General features: G+C 54.2%; 1 protein-coding gene and 1 long non-coding RNA gene across 3 annotated transcripts in view; one reads left to right on the forward strand and one right to left on the reverse strand.

Moving 5' to 3' along the window:
• LOC132385577 (tensin-4-like) overlaps positions 1–22,429 on the reverse strand; it is a 53,752-nt gene that overhangs the window by 29,778 nt on the left and 1,545 nt on the right. Inside the window, exons 2-7 of the mRNA XM_059957743.1 lie at positions 17,974–18,098; positions 13,851–13,941; positions 7,464–7,800; positions 3,778–4,208; positions 1,494–1,580; positions 97–222 (exon numbers count right to left, since the gene is read on the reverse strand). Coding sequence (XP_059813726.1) covers positions 97–222; positions 1,494–1,580; positions 3,778–4,208; positions 7,464–7,800; positions 13,851–13,941; positions 17,974–18,098 — 1,197 coding nt within the window. The remainder of the gene's footprint in view (positions 1–96; positions 223–1,493; positions 1,581–3,777; positions 4,209–7,463; positions 7,801–13,850; positions 13,942–17,973; positions 18,099–22,429) is intronic.
• Positions 4,828–19,252, forward strand: LOC132385579 (uncharacterized). 2 transcript variants are annotated; one of them, XR_009509198.1, is made up of 5 exons: positions 4,828–6,039; positions 7,473–7,585; positions 8,842–8,949; positions 13,837–13,981; positions 18,895–19,252. It is a non-coding gene; the product is annotated as an uncharacterized LOC132385579 (long non-coding RNA). The 2 variants fall into 2 exon arrangements; XR_009509197.1 differs by lacking the exons at positions 4,828–6,039; positions 7,473–7,585 and having other exon boundaries at positions 7,822–8,949.

The following is a 22,429-nucleotide window of genomic DNA, read 5'->3' on the forward strand; positions in this document are numbered from 1 at the left end:
GAAGGGCCGAATGGCCTATTGTCCTTTGTCAGCAGGGAGGGTGGGTTTAGGGCAGTGCGCGGCGACCTTGACCCCGCTCCGAGTGAGACGACATACCCGTCTTCCTCTCCGGGCTCTCGGGGCCGGGCGACACCTTCAGGGCCAGGCCGAAGGAGCCGACGTAGGTGGAGCTCTCCCGGATGACGAAGGAACCGACCTCCTCGTCCTTCAGCATCTCGATGGCTGCAAGAGACGCAAGATCCGACCTCAGCGGCTGGAAAGCTTCCGGACTCTCAGCAATGACAAACTGCCCTGCCGATGAACCAAACTCCCAGGAGCCTGGTCTTCATCGAGAACCACCCAACAGAGACCACAAGTAATAACTAGCTCGCAGTCCCCTCCGTCAGAATCAGAATCCAGTTTATCTGCCCTCTCCCACTCCTTTCCTCACTCCCTACCCCTCCCTCTCCCCCTCTCTCCACATCACACCTCTCTGTTCCCACTCTCTCTTTACCACACTCTCTCCTCTCTCTCTCCCTATCCCTCTCCCTCCCTCACCCCATCTCTCTCTCCCCGCTCCCTCATCCAATCTCTCTCCCCTCTCTCACCCTCTCTCCTCATCCCCTCCCTCACCCCATCTCTCTCTCCCCTCCCCTTTCCCTAATCACCCAGACCCACCCCACCACACACCCAATCACCCACTGACCCACCCCTCCACACACCCAATCACCCAGACACAACCCTCCACACCCCCAACCATCTTCTGACCCACCCCTCCACACCCCCAACCACCCACTGACCCACCGCTCCACACCTCCAATCACTCAGACCCACCCCTCCACACCCCCAACCACCCACTGACCCACCCCTCCACACCCTCAATCACCCACTGACCCACCCCTCCACACCCCCAATCACCCACTGACCCACCCCTCCACACCCCCAACCACTCACTGACCCACCCCTCCACACCCCCAACCACCCACTGACCCACCCCTCCACACCGCCAATCACCCACTGACCCACCTCTCCACAACCCCAATCACCCACTGACCCACCCCTCCACACCCCCAATCACCCACTGACCCACCCCTCCACACCCCCAACCACCCACTGACCCACCCCTCCATACCCCCAATCACCCACTGACCCACCCCTCCACACCCCCAATCACCCACTGACCCACCCCTCCACACCCTCAATCACCCACTGACCCACCTCTCCACACCCCCAACCACCACTACTTTATCATTTCCTGTCAGAGTCACCTTGTGTACAGACACTCCTGTGTCCAGCGTCACTTCATGGACGCACAATCAATCTGTGTCTATAAGCTATCGCATCTATTTATATTGATTGTGTGTTTTTTATTGTGTTCTTTATCTAATTGTGTTTTTTTTTGTTATCGAATCTGGTGTAACAATTATTTTGCTCTCCTTTACATTGGAGAGCGAAACAATCGAACAATCTCGAATCTTGACAGAGAATTAGATCAAACCAGACTGTTCACTCACCCTGCTCCCGGCTGATGTGTGGCTTGTACCAATATTTGGATGTGCCTTGTACAAATTTAACAGTAGGTTCTGCGCTGCATGGGAGATCTGCGGAGGAGACAAAAGCAGACAAGGGGTAGAACACTACAGCACAGAATCAGGCCCTTCGACCCATCTAGTACATGCCGGATATCATTGAAACCTAGTCCCATCGACCTGTGCCTGGACCAGCGGCCTCCATACCCCTCCCATCCATATAACTCCCCAAACTTCTCTCAAGCTGTCGCAGGAAAGCAGCGTCCATCATCAGGGGCCCCCACCACACAGGACACGCTCTCCTCTCACTGCTGTGGTCAGGAAGGAGGTACAGGAGCCTCAGGTCCCCCACCACCAGGATCAGGAACAGTTATTACCCCCTCGATCATTAGGAAGGAGGTACAGGAGCCTCAGGACCCACACCACCAGGTTCAGGAACAGTTATTACCCCCTCAACCATGAGGAATGAGGTACAGGAGCCTCAGGACCCACACCACCAGGTTCAGGAATAGTTATTACCCCCTCAACTATCAGGAAGGAGGTACAGGAGCCTCAGGACCCACACCACCAGGTTCAGGAACAGTTATCACCCCTCAACCATCAGGAAGGAGGTACAGGAGCCTCAGGGCCCACACCACCGGGTTCAGGAACAGTTATTACCCCTCAACCATCAGGAAGGAGGTACAGGAGCCTCAGGCCCACACCACCAGGTTCAGGAACAGTTATTACCCCCTCAACCATCAGGAAGGAGGTACAGGAGCCTCAGGACCCCCACCACCAGGTTCAGGAACAGTTATTACCCCTCAACCATCAGGAAGGAGGTACAGGAGCCTCAGGACCCCCACTACCAGGTTCAGGAACAGTTATTACCCCTCAACCATCAGGAAGGAGGTACAGGAGCCTCAGGACCCACACCACCAGGTTCAGGAACAGTTATTACCCCTCAACCATCAGGAAGGAGGTACAGGAGCCTCAGGACCCCCACCACCAGGTTCAGGAACAGTTATTACCCCTCAACCATTAGGAAGGAGGTACAGGAGCCTCAGGACCCCCACCACCAGGTTCAGGAACAGTTATTACCCCTCAACCATCAGGAAGGAGGTACAGGAGCCTCAGGACCCCCACCACCAGGTTCAGGAACAGTTATTACCCCTCAACCATTAGGAAGGAGGTACAGGAGCCTCAGGACCCCCACCACCAGGTTCAGGAACAGTTATTACCCCTCAACCCTCAGGAAGGAGGTACAGGAGCCTCAGGACCCACACCACCAGGTTCAGGAACAGTTATTACCCCTCAACCATCAGGAAGGAGGTACAGGAGCCTCAGGACCCACACCACCAGGTTCAGGAACAGTTATTACCCCTCAACCATCGGGAAGGAGGTACAGGAGCCTCAGGACCCACACCACCAGGTTCAGGAACAGTTATTACCCCTCAACCATCAGGAAGGAGGTACAGGAGCCTCAGGACCCCCACCACCAGGTTCAGGAACAGTTATTACCCCTCAACCATTAGGAAGGAGGTACAGGAGCCTCAGGACCCCCACCACCAGGTTCAGGAACAGTTATTACCCCTCAACCCTCAGGAAGGAGGTACAGGAGCCTCAGGACCCACACCACCAGGTTCAGGAACAGTTATTACCCCTCAACCATCAGGCTCTTCAACCAGAGGAGCCTGAACTGTTCGCTGAATCTTTCTCCGCACTCCTTCAACCTTATTGATATCTCTCTGGTAGGGAGGTGACCAGAACTGTCCAGGATACTCCGAATTGGGCCTGGAAGGTTTATACAATTTCAGCATGACGTGCTAGCTCAAGACTGAGGAAGGCCAGTGTGCCCAAAGCTCCCTTTTCGACTCTACCTACTCTGTGACCCCAGGTTCAGGCAGACAGCTGAGTGAGTTATGGACCCGTGTTCCCAGATCCCTCCGCCCCGCGGCGCTCCCCAGCGCCCTGCCGTTCCCCCGGCCGGTCCTCCCGAGGTGGGGCACCTCACACTCGTCTGCGCTGAATTCCATCCGCCGTTTGCCCAGCCGGCCCGGAACCCGCTGCCAACCTCGGGAGTCTCTGCCCCCGCCCACTCCACCCCCTGCTCCCCAATCTCGGTGTCACGGGCAAGTCCACCGAACGACCGGGTCCAGCCTGGGGAGATCCTTCGTCCTCAGCACCAGAATTCACGGGAGGTCTCTTCCATCGGGTGGGGGAGTTAGTGCGGCGGAGGGGAAGGAAGGTAAGGTGACGGGAATATTCCCTGAAGGGAGGCAAGGCTTACCCGTGAGCGAGGTCGCGCTGGAAGACTTGGCGGACGCCCTGTTGGGAGAAGCCGAGCGGGGCAGGCTGGCGGTGCTGAACGAGCCGGACGCCTGCCGCCGCCTCTCCCGCTCCGGCTCGGGGCCCAGCGCGCTGCCGTTGACCAGGAGCAGCGGGATATCGGTGCAGGAGCTGGCGGCGGACGCCGGGCAGCTGCTCGACTCCTTCTTGACCCCCCGCCGGGGCGGCTGCCCGGGCGCCGGCCCCGGCAGACGGGGCGCTTGCGCCGGCATGCGGGGCAGCGGCAGCGTCTGGCAGTCCGAGGCCCGGTAGGGCTGCTGGACGCCGTGCGGGCTCGTCAGGTTGACGAAGGAGCCGGACGAGCCGTAGGTGCTCCCAGCTGACCGGTACATCGTCCCCGGCTCTCCATCGTCGCTCAGCAGCGAGTGAGAACTAGAAGGCAAAAGGGTGCGGGGGGGAGGAATTAGAAATCTCAACTTGTCAGTGATCCAAACAGACAGTAGGTGCAGGAGAAGGCCGTTCGGCCCCTCGAGCCAGCACCGCCATTCACTGTGAACATGGCTGATCATACACAGTCAGTACCCCGTTCCTGCCCTCTCCCCGTATCCCTTGAGTCCGCTATCTTTTAGAACTCTATCTAACTCTTTATTGAAAGCATCTCAGAGACTTGGCCTCCACTGCCTTCTGGGGCAGAGCATTCCATAGATCCACCACTCTCTGGGTGAAAAAGTTTTTCCTCAACTCCATTCTAAATGGCCTGCCCCCTTATTCTCAAACTGTGGCCTCTGGTTCTGGACTCCCCGAACATCGGGGACATGCTTCCTGCCTCTAGCATGTCCAATCCCTTAATAATCTTGTATGTTTCAATCAGATCCCCTCTCATCCTTCTAAATTCCAGTGTATACAAGCCCAGTCGCTCCAATCTTTCAACATATGACAGTCCCGCCATTCCGGGAATTAACCTTGTGAACCTGTGCTGCCCTCCCTCAATAGCAAGAATGTCCTTCCTCAGATTTGGAGACCAAAACTGCACACAATACTCCAGGTGGGGTCTCACCAGGGCCCTGTACAGCTGCAGAAGGAACTCTTTGCTCCTGTACTCAACTCCCCTTGTTATAAAGCTTTCTTTTGTTTTTTAAAGTGAGTAACAAATTACGTATTTAAATGAAGTACAGAATAAATTCCAACACTACGACAACTAATAGGAACTAACGCAGTTTTGTCAACGGAGAAATTCATCCAGTGTACACTGAGCAGGAGGTGTTGGAGAAACGGAAAAATTGCAGAGAGACTTGGTCGGTTTAGGAGAAGGGGCCAAGAAATGGCAGATGGGATACAACGTTGAGAAACGTGCGGTTGTACATTTTGGAAGAAGAACCAATCGGGCAGATTATTATTTAGGTGGGGAGAAAATTCAGAAATCGGAAGTGCGAAGGGACTTGGGGGTCCTGGTGCAGGACACCCTAAAGGCCAACCACCAGGTTGGATCGGCAGTGAGGAAAGCGAATGCAATGTTGGCATTCGTTTCAAGAGGAATCGTGTAAGGAGGTGTTGACGAGACCCTATGGGGCACTGGTGAGACCCCATTTGGAATACCGAGTGCAGTTTTGGGCCCCCTGTCTTAGAAAGGATGGGCTGATGTTGGAGAGAGTTCAGAGGAGATTCACGAGGATGATTCCTGGAATGCGGGGACTAACATACGAGGAGCGTTTGTCGGCTCTTGGACTGTGTTCGTTCGAGTACAGAAGAATGAGAGAGGATCTCATAGAAACATTTCGAATGTTGAAAGGGTTGGACAGAGTAGATGTGGAAAGGCTGTTTCCCTTGGTGGGTGAGACCAGGACAAGAGGCCACAGTCTTAGAATTAGAGGGCACCCATTTAAAACAGAGATGAGGAGAGATTTTTTTAGCCAGAGGGTCGTGGATTTAGGGAATTCGTTGCCACGTACAGCTGCGCAGGCCCGATCACCGAGGGTGCTTAAGGAGGAGATTGACAGGTATCTGATCAGTCAGGGTATCGAGGGATATGGGGGGGGGGGAAAGCCAGAAATTGGAACTGGACGGGAGAATAGTTTAGCTCATGGTGGAGTGGCGGAGCAGACTCGATGGGCTGAATGGCCTACTTCTGCTTTGTCTTGTGATGCATTCTTTTGATTGACTGTAAATGAACGAAATCAGCGCAGACGCCTAGTGCAGACAATGGAATGCCTTCAAACAATGTTTTCGATGGACGCATCCTCCGATCTTCATTATAGTACACAAGGTGCTTGTCAATGTCTTCAAATTCTTACTAGTTTCTAACTTGAAGTAGGGACATCGTTTCATTTTCACTCCCAGCTGTTCCCTCCCATCCGCTCGATAATCTCTTTGATCGCCCGCCACCCCCACTAGCATCAGGGAGAAGGACTGTTAGGATGGGAACTGCTTCTCCCCCTGCCCCAGGCGGTGAGTTGACTGGACTCCCTGACATCACCCGTCACAGATGAAGTGACAGTGGCGTTACACCGCTTGCTCTCCGACCCTCGTGCCGTAAATGCACCTTGTTATTTATTACAAACAAGAGAGAATCTGCAGTTGCTGGAAATCCGAGCAACACACACACACACACACACACACACAGACACAGACACACAGACACACACACACACTCACACACACACACACACACACACACACACACACACACACACACAGACACACACACACACACACACACACACACACTCACACACACACACACACACACAGACACACAGACACACACACACAGACACACACACACACACTCACACACACACACACACACAGACACACACACACACACACACACACACACTCACACACACACACACACAGACACACAGACACACACACACACACACACACACACACACACACTCACACACACACACACACACACACAGACACACACACACAGACACACACACACACACACACACACACACACACACACACACACAGACACACAGACACACACACACACTCACACACACACACACACACACACACACACACACACACACACACACACACACACACACACACACAATGCTGGAGGAACCCAGCAGGCCAGACAGCATTGATGGAAAAGAGTTCCGGGCCAACACCCTTCATGTGTAGTTTGTGTGAGTTATATGTACTGTGTTGTGCACCTTGGTCCAGAGGAACGTTGTTTCGTTTGACGGTATACTTTATGTGTGTGTGTGTGTGTGTGTGTGTGTGAGTTATATGTACTGTGTTGTGCACCTTGGTCCGGAGGAATGTTGTTTCATTTGACGGTATACTTTATGTGTTGTGTTGTGTGTGAGTTATATGTACTGTGCTGTGCACCTTGGTCCAGAGGAAGGTTGTTTCGTTTGACGGTATACTTTATGTGTTGTGTGTGTGTGTGTGTTATATGTACTGTGTTGTGCACCTTGGTCCGGAGGAACGTTGTTTCGTTTGACGGTATACTTTATGTGTTGTGTGAGACTTATATGTACTGTGTTGTGCACCTTGGTCTGGAGGAACGTTGTTTCATTTGACGGTATACTTTATGTGTTTTGTGTGTGTGTGTGTGTGAGAGTTATATGTACTGTGTTGTGCACCTTGGTCCGGAGGAACGTTGTTTCGTATAAGTGTGTACGGATGAATGACAGTGAGTTGAACTTCAAGGAGTTACTCTACCTTCCCAAGGTGTCCCATCCCCCGGAAGAGGTGGAGAGCAAAGAGCTGGCACTGTCACCCAGCCTGCATCGATGGCCCTGATGGGAGTTAAGTTGATTGTCAGAGCCTGCGGACGTTGACAGGTAGGACACGGGGGCTTCCCTCGTCAGGGCTAGGTTGCCGTGCCGGTGAGGCGGGGAACCGCCCACTGACCCACTGTAGCTGCTGGAATATGGGGCTGCAACGGGCTGGTAGATCTGCTGGGACGAGCTGGAGTCCAGGGCCAACCACGGGGCCCCCTGCGTCGGCTGGGAAATCGGCACTGCCACCGCTGTCGACGATTCTACAATCCAGGAATCTGCGGAACAAGGCGAAGAGGGGATCGGTTCAGTTAATCCCATAAGACAAAGGAGCAGTGTTAGGGCTGCTTTGCCATTCCATGATGGCTGAACCCATTGTCCTGTCTTCTCCCCGTAACCTTCAACAGCCAGACTAATCAAGAACTGGCCAACTTCCATTTTAAATATGCCCAATGATTGTGCCCCCACAGCCGCCTGTGGCAATGAATTTCACAGATTCCCCAACCACCGGCTAGAGAAATTCTTCTTCATTTCTGTTAAAAATGGGCGTCCATCTATTCTGAGGCTGTGTCCTCTGGTCCTCTCCACATCTACTCTACCTGTGTCCTCTCATGCTAGATTCACCTACTATAGGAAACATCCTCTCCACATCCACTCTATCTGAGTCCTCTGGTCCCAGACTTCCCCACTATAGGAAACATCTTCTCCACATCCACTCTATCTGTGTCCTCTGGTCCTAGACTCTCCCACTATAGGAAACATCGTCTCCACATCCACTCTATCTGTGTCCTCTGGTCCTAGACTCCCCCACTATAGGGAACATCCTCTCCACATCCACTCTATCTGTGTCCTCTGGTCCTGGACTCCCCCACTATAGGAAACATCCTCTCCACATCCACTCTAAGTCAAGTCATGTCACTTTTTATTGTCATTTCGACCTTAACTGCTGGTACAGTTCACAGTAAAAATGAGACAACATTTTTCAGGACCGTGGTGCTACATGACACAGTACAAAAACTAGACTGAACTACATAAAAACAACCCAGAGAAAAACTACACTGGACTACAGACCTACCCAGGACTGCATAAAGTGCACAAAACAGTGCAGGCATTACAATAAACAGGACAATAGGGCAGTAAGGTGTCAGTCCAGGCTCTGGGTATTGAGGAGTCTGATAGCTTGGGGGAAGAAACTGTTGCACAGTCTGGTCACGAGAGCCCGAATGCCTCGGAGCCTTTTCCCGGACGGCAGGAGGGAGAAGAGTTTGTCTGAGGGGTGCATGGGGTCCTTCATAATGCTGTTTGCTCTGCGGATACAGCGTGTGGTGTAAATGTCCGTGATGGCGGGAAGAGAGACCCCGATGATCTTCTCAGCTGACCTCACTATCCACTGCGATCCGAGATGGTGCACAACCTATCTATATTTGGTAAGTTTCAACGCGATTCCCCACCCCCACCCCGTTCTCCTAATCCCCAGCGAGTACGGACCCACAGCCATCAACACATTAATCCTCTCGTTCTGGGATGCTTCTCGCCTGGACCGTGACCAACACCAGCACATCTTTTCTTTAGATAACGGGGCCCAAAAACAGCTCGCAACACTCCAAGTGAGGTCTGAGCAGCGCCTTAAAAAGCCTCGGCCTCGCGTCCTTCGTCTTATAAGTACTCCTCTCGAAAAGATTGTCAATATTGCATTTGCCTTCCTCACCAACTGACTCAATGTGGAAGTCAATCTCTAGGGAATCCTGCAGAGGGACTCACAAATCCACTCGCAAGGCTGCTCTTTCAATTTTCCCCACGTTTAGGAAATACTCTCCCGCCTTTATTCCTCCTACCAAATTGCCCGACCGCGCACTTCCCGTCGAACTGGAAATTGTAGGATGCTTCCCCCGCCCGTGAGAGGGGCTGCTCGACTGTTCTCCTCCAATTGGACAGCAAGCGACCTTGGAGAATGCAGTGGATTGGCAGCATCCTTGGGGACTGGCGTGACGCTTCAGTCGGGGTTCGATTCCCGCCACTGTCTGCACGGATGCTCCTCGCACAAAGAGCTGGAGGAACGCAACAGGCCGGGCGGCATCTTTTGGCAGGAGAGCTGTCGGCGTTTCGGGCCGAGACCCTTCGTCAGGACGGACGAGGAAATCTGCAGATGCCGGAAATGCTGGAAATCTCTCTCTCTCTGCCTGTTCTACATCTCCCCCTGGTGCTCCCCCTCCCCCTTTCTTTTTCCCTTGGCCTCCCGTCCCATGTTCATCTCTTCAGTAAATAGATGTCCCCCTGGACTGAGGCAGTGTCCTCTCAGTCTCCCCTACTACAGGAAACCTCCTCTCCTCATCCACTGTGTCTGTGTCCTCTGGTCCTAGACTCCCCCACTATAGGAAACATCCTCTCCACATCCACTCTATCTGTGTCCTCTGGACCTAGACTCCCCCACTACAGGAAACATCCTCCCAACATCCACTCTATCTGTGCCCTCTGGTCCAAGACACACCCACTATAGGAAACATCATCTCCACATCCACTCTATCTGTGTCCTCTGGTCCTAGACTCCCCCACTACAGGAAACATCCTCCCAACATCCACTCTATCTGTGCCCTCTGGTCCAAGACACACCCATTATAGGAAACATCCTCTCCACATCCACTCTATCTGTGTCCTCTGGTCCTAGACTCCCTCACTACAGGAAACATTCTCTCCACATCCACTCTATCTGTGTCCTCTGGTCCTAGACTCCCCCACTATAGGAAACATCCTCTCCACATCCACTCTATCTGTGGTCCTAGACTCCCCCACTATAGGATACATCCTCTCCACATCCACTCTATCTGTGGTCCTAGTCTCTCCACTATAGGAAACATCCTCTCCACATCCACTCTATCTGTGTCCTCTGGTCTTAGACTCCCCCACTATAGGAAACATCCTCTCCACATCCACTCTATCTGTGTCCTCTGGTCCTAGACTCCCCCACTATAGGAAACATCCTCTCCACATCCACTCTATCTGTGTCCTCTGGTCCTAGACTCCCCCACTACAGGAAACATTCTCTCCACATCCACTCTATCTGTGTCCTCTGGTCCTAGACTCCCCCACTACAGGAAACATCCTCTCCACATCCACTCTATCTGTGTCCTCTGGTCCTAGACTCCCCCACTATAGGAAACATCCTCTCCACATCCACTCTATCTGTGTCCTCTGGTCCTAGACTCCCCCACTATAGGAAACATCACATCCACTCTGTCTGTGTCCTCTCAGTCTCCCCCACTACAGGAAACCTCCTCTCCTCATCCACTCTATCTGTGTCCGCTGGTCCTAGATTCCCCACTATAGGAAACATCCTCTCCACATCCACTCTATCTGTGTCCTCTGGACCTAGACTCCCCCACTACAGGAAACATCCTCCCAACATCCACTCTATCTGTGCCCTCTGGTCCAAGACACACCCACTATAGGAAACATCATCTCCACATCCACTCTATCTGTGTCCTCTGGTCCTAGACTCCCCCACTACAGGAAACATCCTCCCAACATCCACTCTATCTGTGCCCTCTGGTCCAAGACACACCCATTATAGGAAACATCCTCTCCACATCCACTCTATCTGTGTCCTCTGGTCCTAGACTCCCCCACTACAGGAAACATTCTCTCCACATCCACTCTATCTGTGTCCTCTGGTCCTAGACTCCCCCACTATAGGAAACATCCTCTCCACATCCACTCTATCTGTGGTCCTAGACTCCCCCACTATAGGAAACATCCTCTCCACATCCACTCTATCTGTGGTCCTAGTCTCTCCACTATAGGAAACATCCTCCCCACATCCACTCTATCTGTGTCCTCTGGTCCTAGACTCCCCCACTATAGGAAACATCCTCTCCACATCCACTCTATCTGTGTCCTCTGGTCCTAGACTCCCCCACTACAGGAAACATTCTCTCCACATCCACTCTATCTGTGTCCTCTGGTCCTAGACTCCCCCACTACAGGAAACATCCTCTCCACATCCACTCTATCTGTGTCCTCTGGTCCTAGACTCCCCCACTATAGGAAACATCCTGTCCACATCCACTCTATCTGTGTCCTCTGGTCCTAGACTCCCCCACTATAGGAAACATCCTCTCCACATCCACTCTATCTGTGTCCTCTGGTCCTAGACTCCCCCACTGTAGGAAACATCCTCTCCACATCCACTCTATCTGTGTCCTCTGGTCCTAGACTCCCCCACTACAGGAAACATCCTCTCCACATCCACTCTATCTGTGTCCTCTGGTCCTAGACTCCCCCACTATAGGAAACATCCTCTCCACATCCACTCTGTCTGTGTCCTCTGGTCCTAGACTCCCCACTATATGAAACATCCTCTCCACATCCACTCTATCTGTGTCCTCTGGTCCCAGACTCCCCCACTATAGGAAACATCCTCTCCACATCCACTCTATCTGTGTCCTCTGGTCCTAGACTCCCCCACTACAGGAAACATCCTCTCTACATCCACTCTGTGTCCTCTGGTCCTAGACTCCCCCACTACAGGAAACATCCTCTCCACATCCACTCTCTCAAGACCTTTCAACATTCGATAAGTTTCAATGAGACCACCCCCCCCCCCCCCCATTGATTACAGTCCCAGAGCCACCAAACTCTCTTCACACGGCACGCCTTTCAATCCCGGAATCGTTTGTCTGAGCCCTCATCTGAACCCTGGTCCAATGTCAACACGGCCCTTCCTGGTCCCAAAACTGCTCCCTGTACTCTCCGGGAGACCCCAGCGTCGCCGGGTGAAGCCTCAGCTATACATCCTCGTCAGTCTAACCAGGGTTTTATCGGCCAAAAGCACCTCCTGCATGAAACTGAATGGCTTTGGCTGTTTCCCTGCGCTGCGCTCCGCGTTGCATTTTGAATTACCTGCTGTTGACTTTTTTTGTTTTTATTAATATTTTGGTTGATGCGCTGGAGGGTCGTTGTTCCGCCTGAGTTGGACACACAGGCAGTCAGACGCCCTGCGCTGTGCTGCAGAGAGCTTCGCTCCCGGCAGGTGACCCGGCCTCTCGGGGAAGGTGAGGCTGCCCTGCGCCGGCGATGCTGAGCATTCCCAGGTCACACGGCGAGGGGCTGTGAGCAGGTCTGGGCCCCGCACCCAAGTGAAGAAGGAAAAAAAAGTTGGAACTAAAGTTAACTATCACCGCACACGCATGCGTCCCTGGGTTTCTTGTTCCTACTGGGCGTACCCAGCAAATCTGTGGGACAGTAACCGAAAAGGATTAATGACAGATCGCCACTGGGTGAATAAAAATATAAATAAACAGCGATAACTAACGAAGGAGCCCTTGAACAGATGAGTGTAGTTATCCTGAAAGTCACGAAATGCCGGCAGAACTCAGCGGGCCAGACAGCATCTGTGGGAGGAGGTAGTGACGACGTTTCGGGCCGAAACCCTTCATCGGGACTGTAGTTCTCCCCTTTCGTTCAAGATCCTGATGGTTGGGGGGGGGGGGTTAGGGTTAACTGTTGGAGAGGGTCGACTGGCAGTTCGCAAGAATGATTCCGGGAATGAAAAGGTTAATGTTTGAGAAGTGGTTAATGGCTCTGGACCTGTACTCGCGGGGTGGGTGGGGGGGGGGGGGGAGCGGGGAGAGGTTCTCATTGTAACCTATCGGATATGGAAAGAACACAGTAGATGTTGAGAGGATGTTTCCTACAGTAGGGGAGTCTAGGACCAGAGGACACAGATAGAGTGGATGTGGAGAGGATGTTTCCTACAGTGGGGGAGTCTAGGACCAGAGGACACAGATAGAGTGGATGTGGAGAGGATGTTTCCTACAGTGGGGGGAGTCTAGGACCAGAGGACACAGATAGAGTGGATGTGGAGAGGATGTTTCCTACAGTGGGGGAGTCTAGGACCAGAGGACACAGATAGAGTGGATGTGGAGAGGATGTTTCCTACAGTGGGGGAGTCTAGGACCAGAGGACGCAGATAGAGTGGATGTGGAGAGGGTGTTTCCTATATTGGGGGAGTCTAGGAACAGAGGACACAGATAGAGTGGATGTGGAGAGGATGTTTCCTATAGTGGGGGAGTCTAGGACCAGAGGACACAGACAGAGTGGATGTGGAGAGGATGTTTCCTATAGTGGGGGAGTCTAGGACCAGAGGACACAGATGGAGTGGATGTGGAGAGGATGTTTCCTATAGTGGGGGAGTCTAGGACCAGAGGACACAGCCTCTGAACAGAGGGATATCAGATATCAGAAACGAGCACATTTTTTGTTCTCTTTGTGCATCACTTATTTAATTGTGTGTTTATATATCTCACTGTAATTCATAGTAATTATAACTTACCGGGAGAGACGGCTCTGAAGAGCGGAGCGGAGGAGCTGGAGGGACCGTACGCCTGCCCGACCTGGAGCCCGCTGCACCCTGCCGACTCGGGCTGCAGAGAGAACAGGGTTCACTGTGGACGCCGACGGCAGGTCAGTCGGGACGCTTCGGGGGCCCTGACCCTTCAACTGGACTGGAACGGACAGGGGGGCAGAGGGGCAGGAGGACAAGCTGACAGGTGACAGGTGAGGGGGAAGGTGGGTGGGTGGGGGAGGGGGACGAGGGCAAGCTGGCAGGTGAGACCAGGTGAGGGGGAAGGTGGGTGGATGGGGGAGGGGGAGGAGGACAAGCTGGCAGGTGAGACCAGGTGAGGGGGAAGGTGGGTGGGTGGGGGAGGTGGAGGAGGACAAGGTGACAGCTGAGACCAGGTGAGGGGGAAGGTGGGTGGGTGGGGGAGGGGAGGAGGACAAGCTGACAGGTGAGGGGGAAGGTGGGTGCGGGAGGGGGAGGAGGACAAGGTGACAGGTGAGACCAGGTGAGGGGGAAGGTGGGAGGGTGGGGGAGGGGGAGGAGGACAAGGTGACAGATGAGACCAGGTGAGGGGAAGGTGGGTGGGTGGGGGAGGGGGTAGGACAAGGTGACAGATGAGACCAGGTGAGGGGGAAGGTGGGTGGGTGGGGGAGGGGGAGGAGGACAAGCTGACAGGTGACAGGTGAGAGGGAAGGTGGGTGGGGGAGGTGGAGGATAAGGTGACAGGTGAGACCAGGTGAGGGGGGGGAGGTGGGTGGGGGAGGGGGAGGAGGACAAGCTGACAGGTGAGACCAGGTGAGGGGGAAGGTGGGTGGGTGGGGGAGGGGGAGGAGGACAAGGTGACAGGTGAGACCAGGTGAGGGGGAAGGTGGGTGTGTGGGGGAGGGGAGGAGGACAAGGTGACAGGTGAGACCAGGTGAGGGGGAAGGTGGGTGGGTGGGGGAGGGGGGGGGAGAACAAGCTGACAGATGAGACCAGGTGAGGGGGAAGGTGGGTGGGTGGGGGGGGAGAACAAGCTGACAGGTGAGACCAGGTGAGGGGGAAGGTGGGTGGGTGGGGGAGGGGGGGGGAAGAACAAGCTGACAGGTGAGACCAGGTGAGGGGGAAGGTGGGTGGGTGGGGGAGGGGAGGAGGACAAGCTGACAGGTGGGACCAGGTGAGGGGGAAGGTGGGTGGGTGGGGGAGGGGGAGGAGGACAAGCTGACGTGAGACCAGGTGAGGGGGAAGGTGGGTGGGTGGGGGAGGGGGACGAGGGCAAGCTGGCAGGTGAGACCAGGTGAGGGGGAAGGTGGGTGGATGGGGGAGGGGGAGGAGGACAAGCTGGCAGGTGAGACCAGGTGAGGGGGAAGGTGGGTGGGTGGGGGAGGTGGAGGAGGACAAGGTGACAGCTGAGACCAGATGAGGGGGTAGGTGGGTGGGTGGGGGAGGGGGGGAGAACAAGCTGACAGGTGAGACCAGGTGAGGGGGAAGGTGGGTGGGTGGGGGAGGGGAGGAGGACAAGCTGACAGGTGAGGGGGGAGGTGGGTGGGTGGGGAGGGGGAGGAGGACAAGGTGACAGGTGAGACCAGGTGAGGGGGAAGGTGGGTGGGTGGGGGAGGGGGAGGAGGACAAGGTGACAGGTGAGACCAGGTGAGGGGGAAGGTGGGTGGGTGGGGGAGGGGAGGAGGACAAGCTGACAGGTGAGGGGGGAGGTGGGTGGGTGGGGAGGGGGAGGAGGACAAGGTGACAGGTGAGACCAGGTGAGGGGGAAGGTGGGTGTGTGGGGGAGGGGAGGAGGACAAGGTGACAGGTGAGACCAGGTGAGGGGGAAGGTGGGTGCGGGAGGGGGAGGAGGACAAGGTGACAGGTGAGACCAGGTGAGGGGGAAGGTGGGAGGGTGGGGGAGGGGGAGGAGGACAAGGTGACAGATGAGACCAGGTGAGGGGAAGGTGGGTGGGTGGGGGAGGGGGTAGGACAAGGTGACAGGTGACAGGTGAGAGGGAAGGTGGGTGGGGGAGGTGGAGGATAAGGTGACAGGTGAGACCAGGTGAGGGGGGGGGAGGTGGGTGGGGGAGGGGGAGGAGGACAAGCTGACAGGTGAGACCAGGTGAGGGGGAAGGTGGGTGGGTGGGGGAGGGGGAGGAGGACAAGGTGACAGGTGAGACCAGGTGAGGGGGAAGGTGGGTGTGTGGGGGAGGGGAGGAGGACAAGGTGACAGGTGAGACCAGGTGAGGGGGAAGGTGGGTGGGTGGGGGAGGGGGGGAGAACAAGCTGACAGATGAGACCAGGTGAGGGGGAAGGTGGGTGGGTGGGGGGGGAGAACAAGCTGACAGGTGAGACCAGGTGAGGGGGAAGGTGGGTGGGTGGGGGAGGGGGGGGAAGAACAAGCTGACAGGTGAGACCAGGTGAGGGGGAAGGTGGGTGGGTGGGGGAGGGGAGGAGGACAAGCTGACAGGTGGGACCAGGTGAGGGGGAAGGTGGGTGGGTGGGGGAGGGGGAGGAGGACAAGCTGACGTGAGACCAGGTGAGGGGGAAGGTGGGTGGGTGGGGGAGGGGGACGAGGGCAAGCTGGCAGGTGAGACCAGGTGAGGGGGAAGGTGGGTGGATGGGGGAGGGGGAGGAGGACAAGCTGGCAGGTGAGACCAGGTGAGGGGGAAGGTGGGTGGGTGGGGGAGGTGGAGGAGGACAAGGTGACAGCTGAGACCAGATGAGGGGGTAGGTGGGTGGGTGGGGGAGGGGGGGAGAACAAGCTGACAGGTGAGACCAGGTGAGGGGGAAGGTGGGTGGGTGGGGGAGGGGAGGAGGACAAGCTGACAGGTGAGGGGGGAGGTGGGTGGGTGGGGAGGGGGAGGAGGACAAGGTGACAGGTGAGACCAGGTGAGGGGGAAGGTGGGTGGGTGGGGGAGGGGGAGGAGGACAAGGTGACAGGTGAGACCAGGTGAGGGGGAAGGTGGGTGGGTGGGGGAGGGGGAGGAGGACAAGGTGACAGGTGAGACCAGGTGAGGGGGAAGGTGGGTGGGTGGGGGAGGGGGAGGAGGACAAGGTGACAGGTGAGACCAGGTGAGGGGGAAGGTGGGTGGGTGGGGGAGGGGGAGGAGGACAAGGTGACAGGTGAGACCAGGTGAGGGGGAAGGTGGGTGGGTGGGGCAGGGGGAGGAGGACAAGCTGACAGGTGAGACCAGGTGAGGGGGAAGGTGGGTGGGTGGGGCAGGGGGAGGAGGACAAGCTGACAGGTGAGACCAGGTGAGGGGGAAGGTGGGTGGGTGGGGAAGTATGGAGTCTTTTGCACCTCAGCTGTTTGTAAATTCCTTCACTGTTTTTATCAAACATCCCCGTTCTAGTGTGTGAAAGCCCGCAAGGCGATGATAAATATACCTCAAAGTTTGATGGAAGAACAGGGGAGGAAGAGTTGTATTTTATTCCCTGGAACAAAGAGGGGTGAGGGGATACTTGATAGAGGGAGACAAAATTATGAGGGGGTATAGATAGGGTAAATGCGAACAGGCTTCTCCCACTGCGGTTGGGTGGGACTACAACTAGAGATGAAGGGTTGAAAGTGTAAAGTTTGAGGGAAACTCCTTCACTCGGAGGGTGGTGAGAGTGTGGAGCGAGCTGCCGGCGTGGGTGGTGCACGCGAGCTTGATTTCAAAGTTTGAGAGGGGTTTGAATCGGTGCCTGTGGTCCCGGTAACAGGTCGATGGGAGTAGGCCGTGTAAATGGTTTGACACGGACTAGATGGGCTGAAGGGCCTTTTTCTGTTGCTGTCCCTCTCTGTGACTGTATGATTTTTATGAAAGAGGCGAAGGGCTGGGGAAGGAGGAATCTGATAGGAGGGGAGAGAGGAAAGGGAATGAGTAGGGTCACCGGGGGAAGCTGATATGGGTAGGAGAGGGAAGGAAGGTGGGGTTGGGGGGGTAGAAATGTCCAGAAGTTAGAGAAATCGGTGTTTATGCCATCAGGTAGAAGGCTGAGTGTGGCGCTAGGGGAGACTGTGTCAGGATGGGAATGGGTGGCCTCTGGGAGACCGTGTGATTGGAGGACAGGTGTGAGAGACAGCCTGGGCTCACACGCGGAGTGGCCCGCCGGGCGACGTCGCTGAGCGCAGGTGGGCCGCGACGCGAGCTGAGGCACCCACCGTCCTGTAGAAGGGGGCGGCGCTGCGGAGTTCCAGCTCCGGCCAGCCCGCCTCTGGCTTGCGGCCCAGCGAGGCGCCGCCGTGGCCTGCGCCCCTCGAGTCCCACTCGTCGTAAAGGAGGATCCCTGTGGCCAAGAGGGGGGAAACGCACACTCAGAGTTGTAGGAGGGGCAGGGTTAGGCCATTCAGCCCATCGAGTAGGCCCTGCTATCCCATCTTCAGCTGATTTACTATCCCTCTCAACCCCCATTCTCCTGCCTTCTCCCCCGTAACCTTTGACACCCCGACCAATCAGACACTTTAACTACACCCAGTGACTTGCCCCCCGCCCCACAGCCCTCTGCGGCAATGAATTCCCACGGGTTCCCCACCCCACCACACCACCCGGCTGAAGGAATCCCTCCTCGTCTCTGTCCTAGATTGGACGTCCCTCTAACTCTGAGAAGCACAGCGTGGAAACCGGCCCTTCGGCCCGTCTAGTCCGTGCTGAAACCCCGCTTCAGCTGCCTGCCCCCCGGGAGACCACGGCCTCCCCACCCCGTGCGCCTATCCAAACTTCTCCCACGCCTTGAAACCGAGCTTGCGCGCTGGCCGCTCGTTCCACCCTCCCCCCCCCAACCCCCTGATCCCCCTTAAGCTTCTCGTCTTTCACCCTTAACCCGTGACCTCCCCGAACCTCAGTGGGGAAAAGCCTGCTGGTGTTTAGCCCACCCACACCCCTCAGAATTTTGTATATCTCTCTCAAATCTCCTACATTCCCAGGAATAAAGCCCTGAACTCTTTAATCTTTCCTTATAACTCACAAAGAGACTCATCTCAAGATCATATATGGGGACACAATACATACGTTGGTAATATATTTACATTGAACTTTAAACGGAGGGGATAACTCTATTCACCCCAACACTGAACTGTTCCCAGAACTCATGGCCTAACTTTGAGAGACTCTTCAATGCAAACACCCACGTCAGGAAGCGGTTCTCTCCAGTCCAGCATCCGACGCCAACATTCCTGCAGTCCTGACTGAAAGGCGACAGGGCCTGGGCCTCTGTACCTCCCTCTGCCACTGGATCCTCAGCTTCCTAACCGGAAGACCACAGTCTGCGCGGATTGGCGATAGCATCTCCTCCTCGCTGACGGTCAACACTGGCGCACCTCAGGGGTGTGTGCTCAGCCCACGGCTCTGCTCTCTCCGTACCCATGACTGTGTGGCTCGGCACAGCTCCAGTACAGTTCGCTGATGTCACAACCGTTGTTGGTGGAATCTCAGGAGGAGGGGTGGGGGGGGGGGGTGAGATATGCCAACTAGTGGAGTTGCAAAAACCTGGCACTCAACGTCAGTAAGACGGACTTCAGGAAGGGTAAGACGAGGGAGCACGAACCGATCCTCACGGAGGGATCAGGAAGTGGGGAGAGTGAGCAGCTTCAAGTCCCTGGGTGTCAGGATCTCTGAGGATCTAACCCGGTCCCAACGTATGGACGCAGCTATAAAGAAGGAAAGACAGCGGACATCCCAGGAATTAACCTCGTGAATCTACGCAGCACTTCCTCTACAGCCAGGATGTCCTTCCTTAACCCGGGAGACCAAAACTGTACACAATACTCCAGATGTGGTCTCACCAGGGCCCTGTACAAATGCAAAAGGATTTCCTTGCTCTTGTACTCAATTCCCTTTGTAATAAAGGCCAACATTCCATTAGCCTTCTTCACTGCCTGCTGCATTTGCTCATTCACCTTCAGTGACTGATGAACAAGGACTCCTAGATCCCTTTGTATTTCTCCCTTATCCAACTCTACACCGTTCAGATAATAATCTGCCTTCCTGTTCTTACTCCCAAAGTGGATAACCTCACACTTATTCACATTAAACGCCATCTGCCAAGTATCTGCCCACTCACCCAGCCTATCCAAGTCACCCTGAATTCTCCTCACATCCTCATCACACGTCACACTGCCACCCAGCTTAGTATCATCAGCAAACTTGCTGATGTTATTCTCAATGCCTTCATCTAAATCATTGACGTAAATGGTAAACAGCTGTGGTCCCAATACCGATCCCTGTGGCACCCCACTAGTCACCACCTGCCATTCCGAGAAACACCCATTCACTGCTACCCTTTGCTTTCTATCTGCCAACCAGTTTTCTATCCATGTCAATGTCTTCCCCCCCCCCCCGATGCCCTGAGCTTTGATTTTACCCACTAATCTTCTATGTGGGACCTTATCAAATGCCTTCTGAAAATCGAGGTACACTACATCCACTGGATCTCCCCCGTCTAACTTCCTGGTTACATCCTCGAAAAACTCCAACAGATTAGTCAAGCATGATTTACCCTTGGTAAATCCATGCTGGCTCGGCCCAATCCTATCACTGCTATCTAGATTTGCCACTATTTCATCCTTAATAATGGACTCTAGCATCTTTCCCACCACCGATGTCAGGCTGATAGGACGATAGTTCTCTGTTTTCTCCCTCCCTCCTTTCTTAAAAAGTGGGATAACATTAGCCATTCTCCAATCCTCAGGAACTGATCCTGAATCTAAGGAACATTGGAAAATGATTACCAATGCATCCGCAATTTCCAGGGCCACCTCCTTTAGTAGCCTAGGATGCAGACCATCTGGACCTGGGGATTTGTCAGCCTTCAGTCCCATCAGTTTTCTCATCACCGTTTCCTTCCAAATGTCAATCTGTTTCATTTCCTCTGTTACCCTATGTCCCTGGCCCATCCATACATCTGGGAGATTGCTTGTGTCTTCCTTAGTGAAAACAGATCTAAAGTACTCATTAAATTCTTCTGCCATTTCTCTATTTCCCATAACAATTTCACCCAATTCATTCTTCAAGGGCCCAACATTGTTCTTAACTGTCTTCTTTCTCTTCACATACCTAAAAAAGCTTTTGCTATCTTCCTTTATATTCCTGGCTAGCATGTGTTTGTACCTCATTTTTTTCTCCCCGTATTGTCTTTTTAGTTAAGTTCTGTTGTTCCTTAAAAACTTCCCAATCATCTGTCCTCCCACTCACCTTAGCTCTGTCATATTTTTTAATGCTATGCAATCTCTGACTTCCTTTGTCAACCACTGTGGCCCCTTCCCCCCTTTGAATCCTTCCTTCTCCGGGGGATGAACTGATTTTGCACCTTGTGCATTATTCCCAAGAATACCTGCCATTGCTGTTCCACTGTCTTTTCTGCTAGGCTATCCGTCCAGTCAGCTTTGGCCAGCTCCTCCCTCATGGCTCCATAGTTTCCCCTGTTCCACTGCAACACTGAAACCTCCGATCTGCCCTTATCCTTCTCAAATTGTAGATAAAAACTTATCATATTGTGATCACTACCTCCTAATGGCTCCTTTACTTCAAGATCGCTTATCAAATCCTGTTCATTACACAACACTAAATCGAGGACAGTCTTGTCCCTGGTCAGCTCTCGTACAAGCTGTTCCAAGAATGCATCCCGTAGGCACTCTACAAATTCCCTATCCTGGGGTCCAGCACCAACCTGATTCTCCCAGTTCACCTGCATGTTGAAATCCCCCATAACTACTGAGACATTACCTTTGCCACATGCCAATGTTAACTCCCTATTCAACTTGCACCCAATATCCATGCTACTGTTTGGTGGCCTGTAGACAACACCCATTAGGGTCCTTTTGCCCTTTCTGTTCCTCAGTTCTATCCACACAGACTCTACTTCTCCTGATCCTATGTCCCCCCTTGCAAAGGACTGAATCTCATTCCTCACCAACAGGGCCACCCCACCCCCTCTGCCCACATTTCTGTCCCTACGATAGCACGTATACCCTTGTACATTCATTTCCCAGGTCTGATCTCCCTGCAGCCATGTCTCCGTTGTCTATGTCAACATCATAGTTACCCATTCGCACCTGAGCTTCAAGCTCATCTGCCTTATTTCTGACACTTTGTGCATTCAGATATAGAATTTTTAGCCCATTTCTCCTCTCTCTGTTTGAATTGCTGCCTATTGTGCTTAACCCAGCTCCCCGAACTCCCATCGGGCTATACGCCCCTAGAATTTTGTTGTCCTTCCTAAATTTACTTATTCTTTCTGCACATTTAACTCCATGTTCCGTCAGACCATCCCTCTGTCCATGTGTCCTCCTTATCACTTGTTCCGCCCCACCTTTCTCTACTACACACTTAATATTCCGGAACCGTGTAGTCCCCACCTGTCCTTTATTCTTCCTCTCTCTATCCTCTCTCACATTCTGGATCCCCGCCCCCTGCAAATTTAGTTTAAACCCCCCACCCCCGCCCCAGAGAAGCACCAGCAAACTTTCCTGCAAGAATGTTAGTACTGCTCCAGTTCAGGTGTAAACCGTCCCGTCAGAACAGATCCCACCTTCCCTGGAACAAGGCCCAATTATCTATAAACCTGAAGCCCTCCATCCTGCACCATCCTCTCAGCCACGTATTAATCTGTAAAATCCTTCT

This window comes from Hypanus sabinus (assembly GCF_030144855.1).
Source record: "Hypanus sabinus isolate sHypSab1 chromosome X1 unlocalized genomic scaffold, sHypSab1.hap1 SUPER_X1_unloc_1, whole genome shotgun sequence".
NCBI lineage: Eukaryota > Metazoa > Chordata > Chondrichthyes > Myliobatiformes > Dasyatidae > Hypanus > Hypanus sabinus.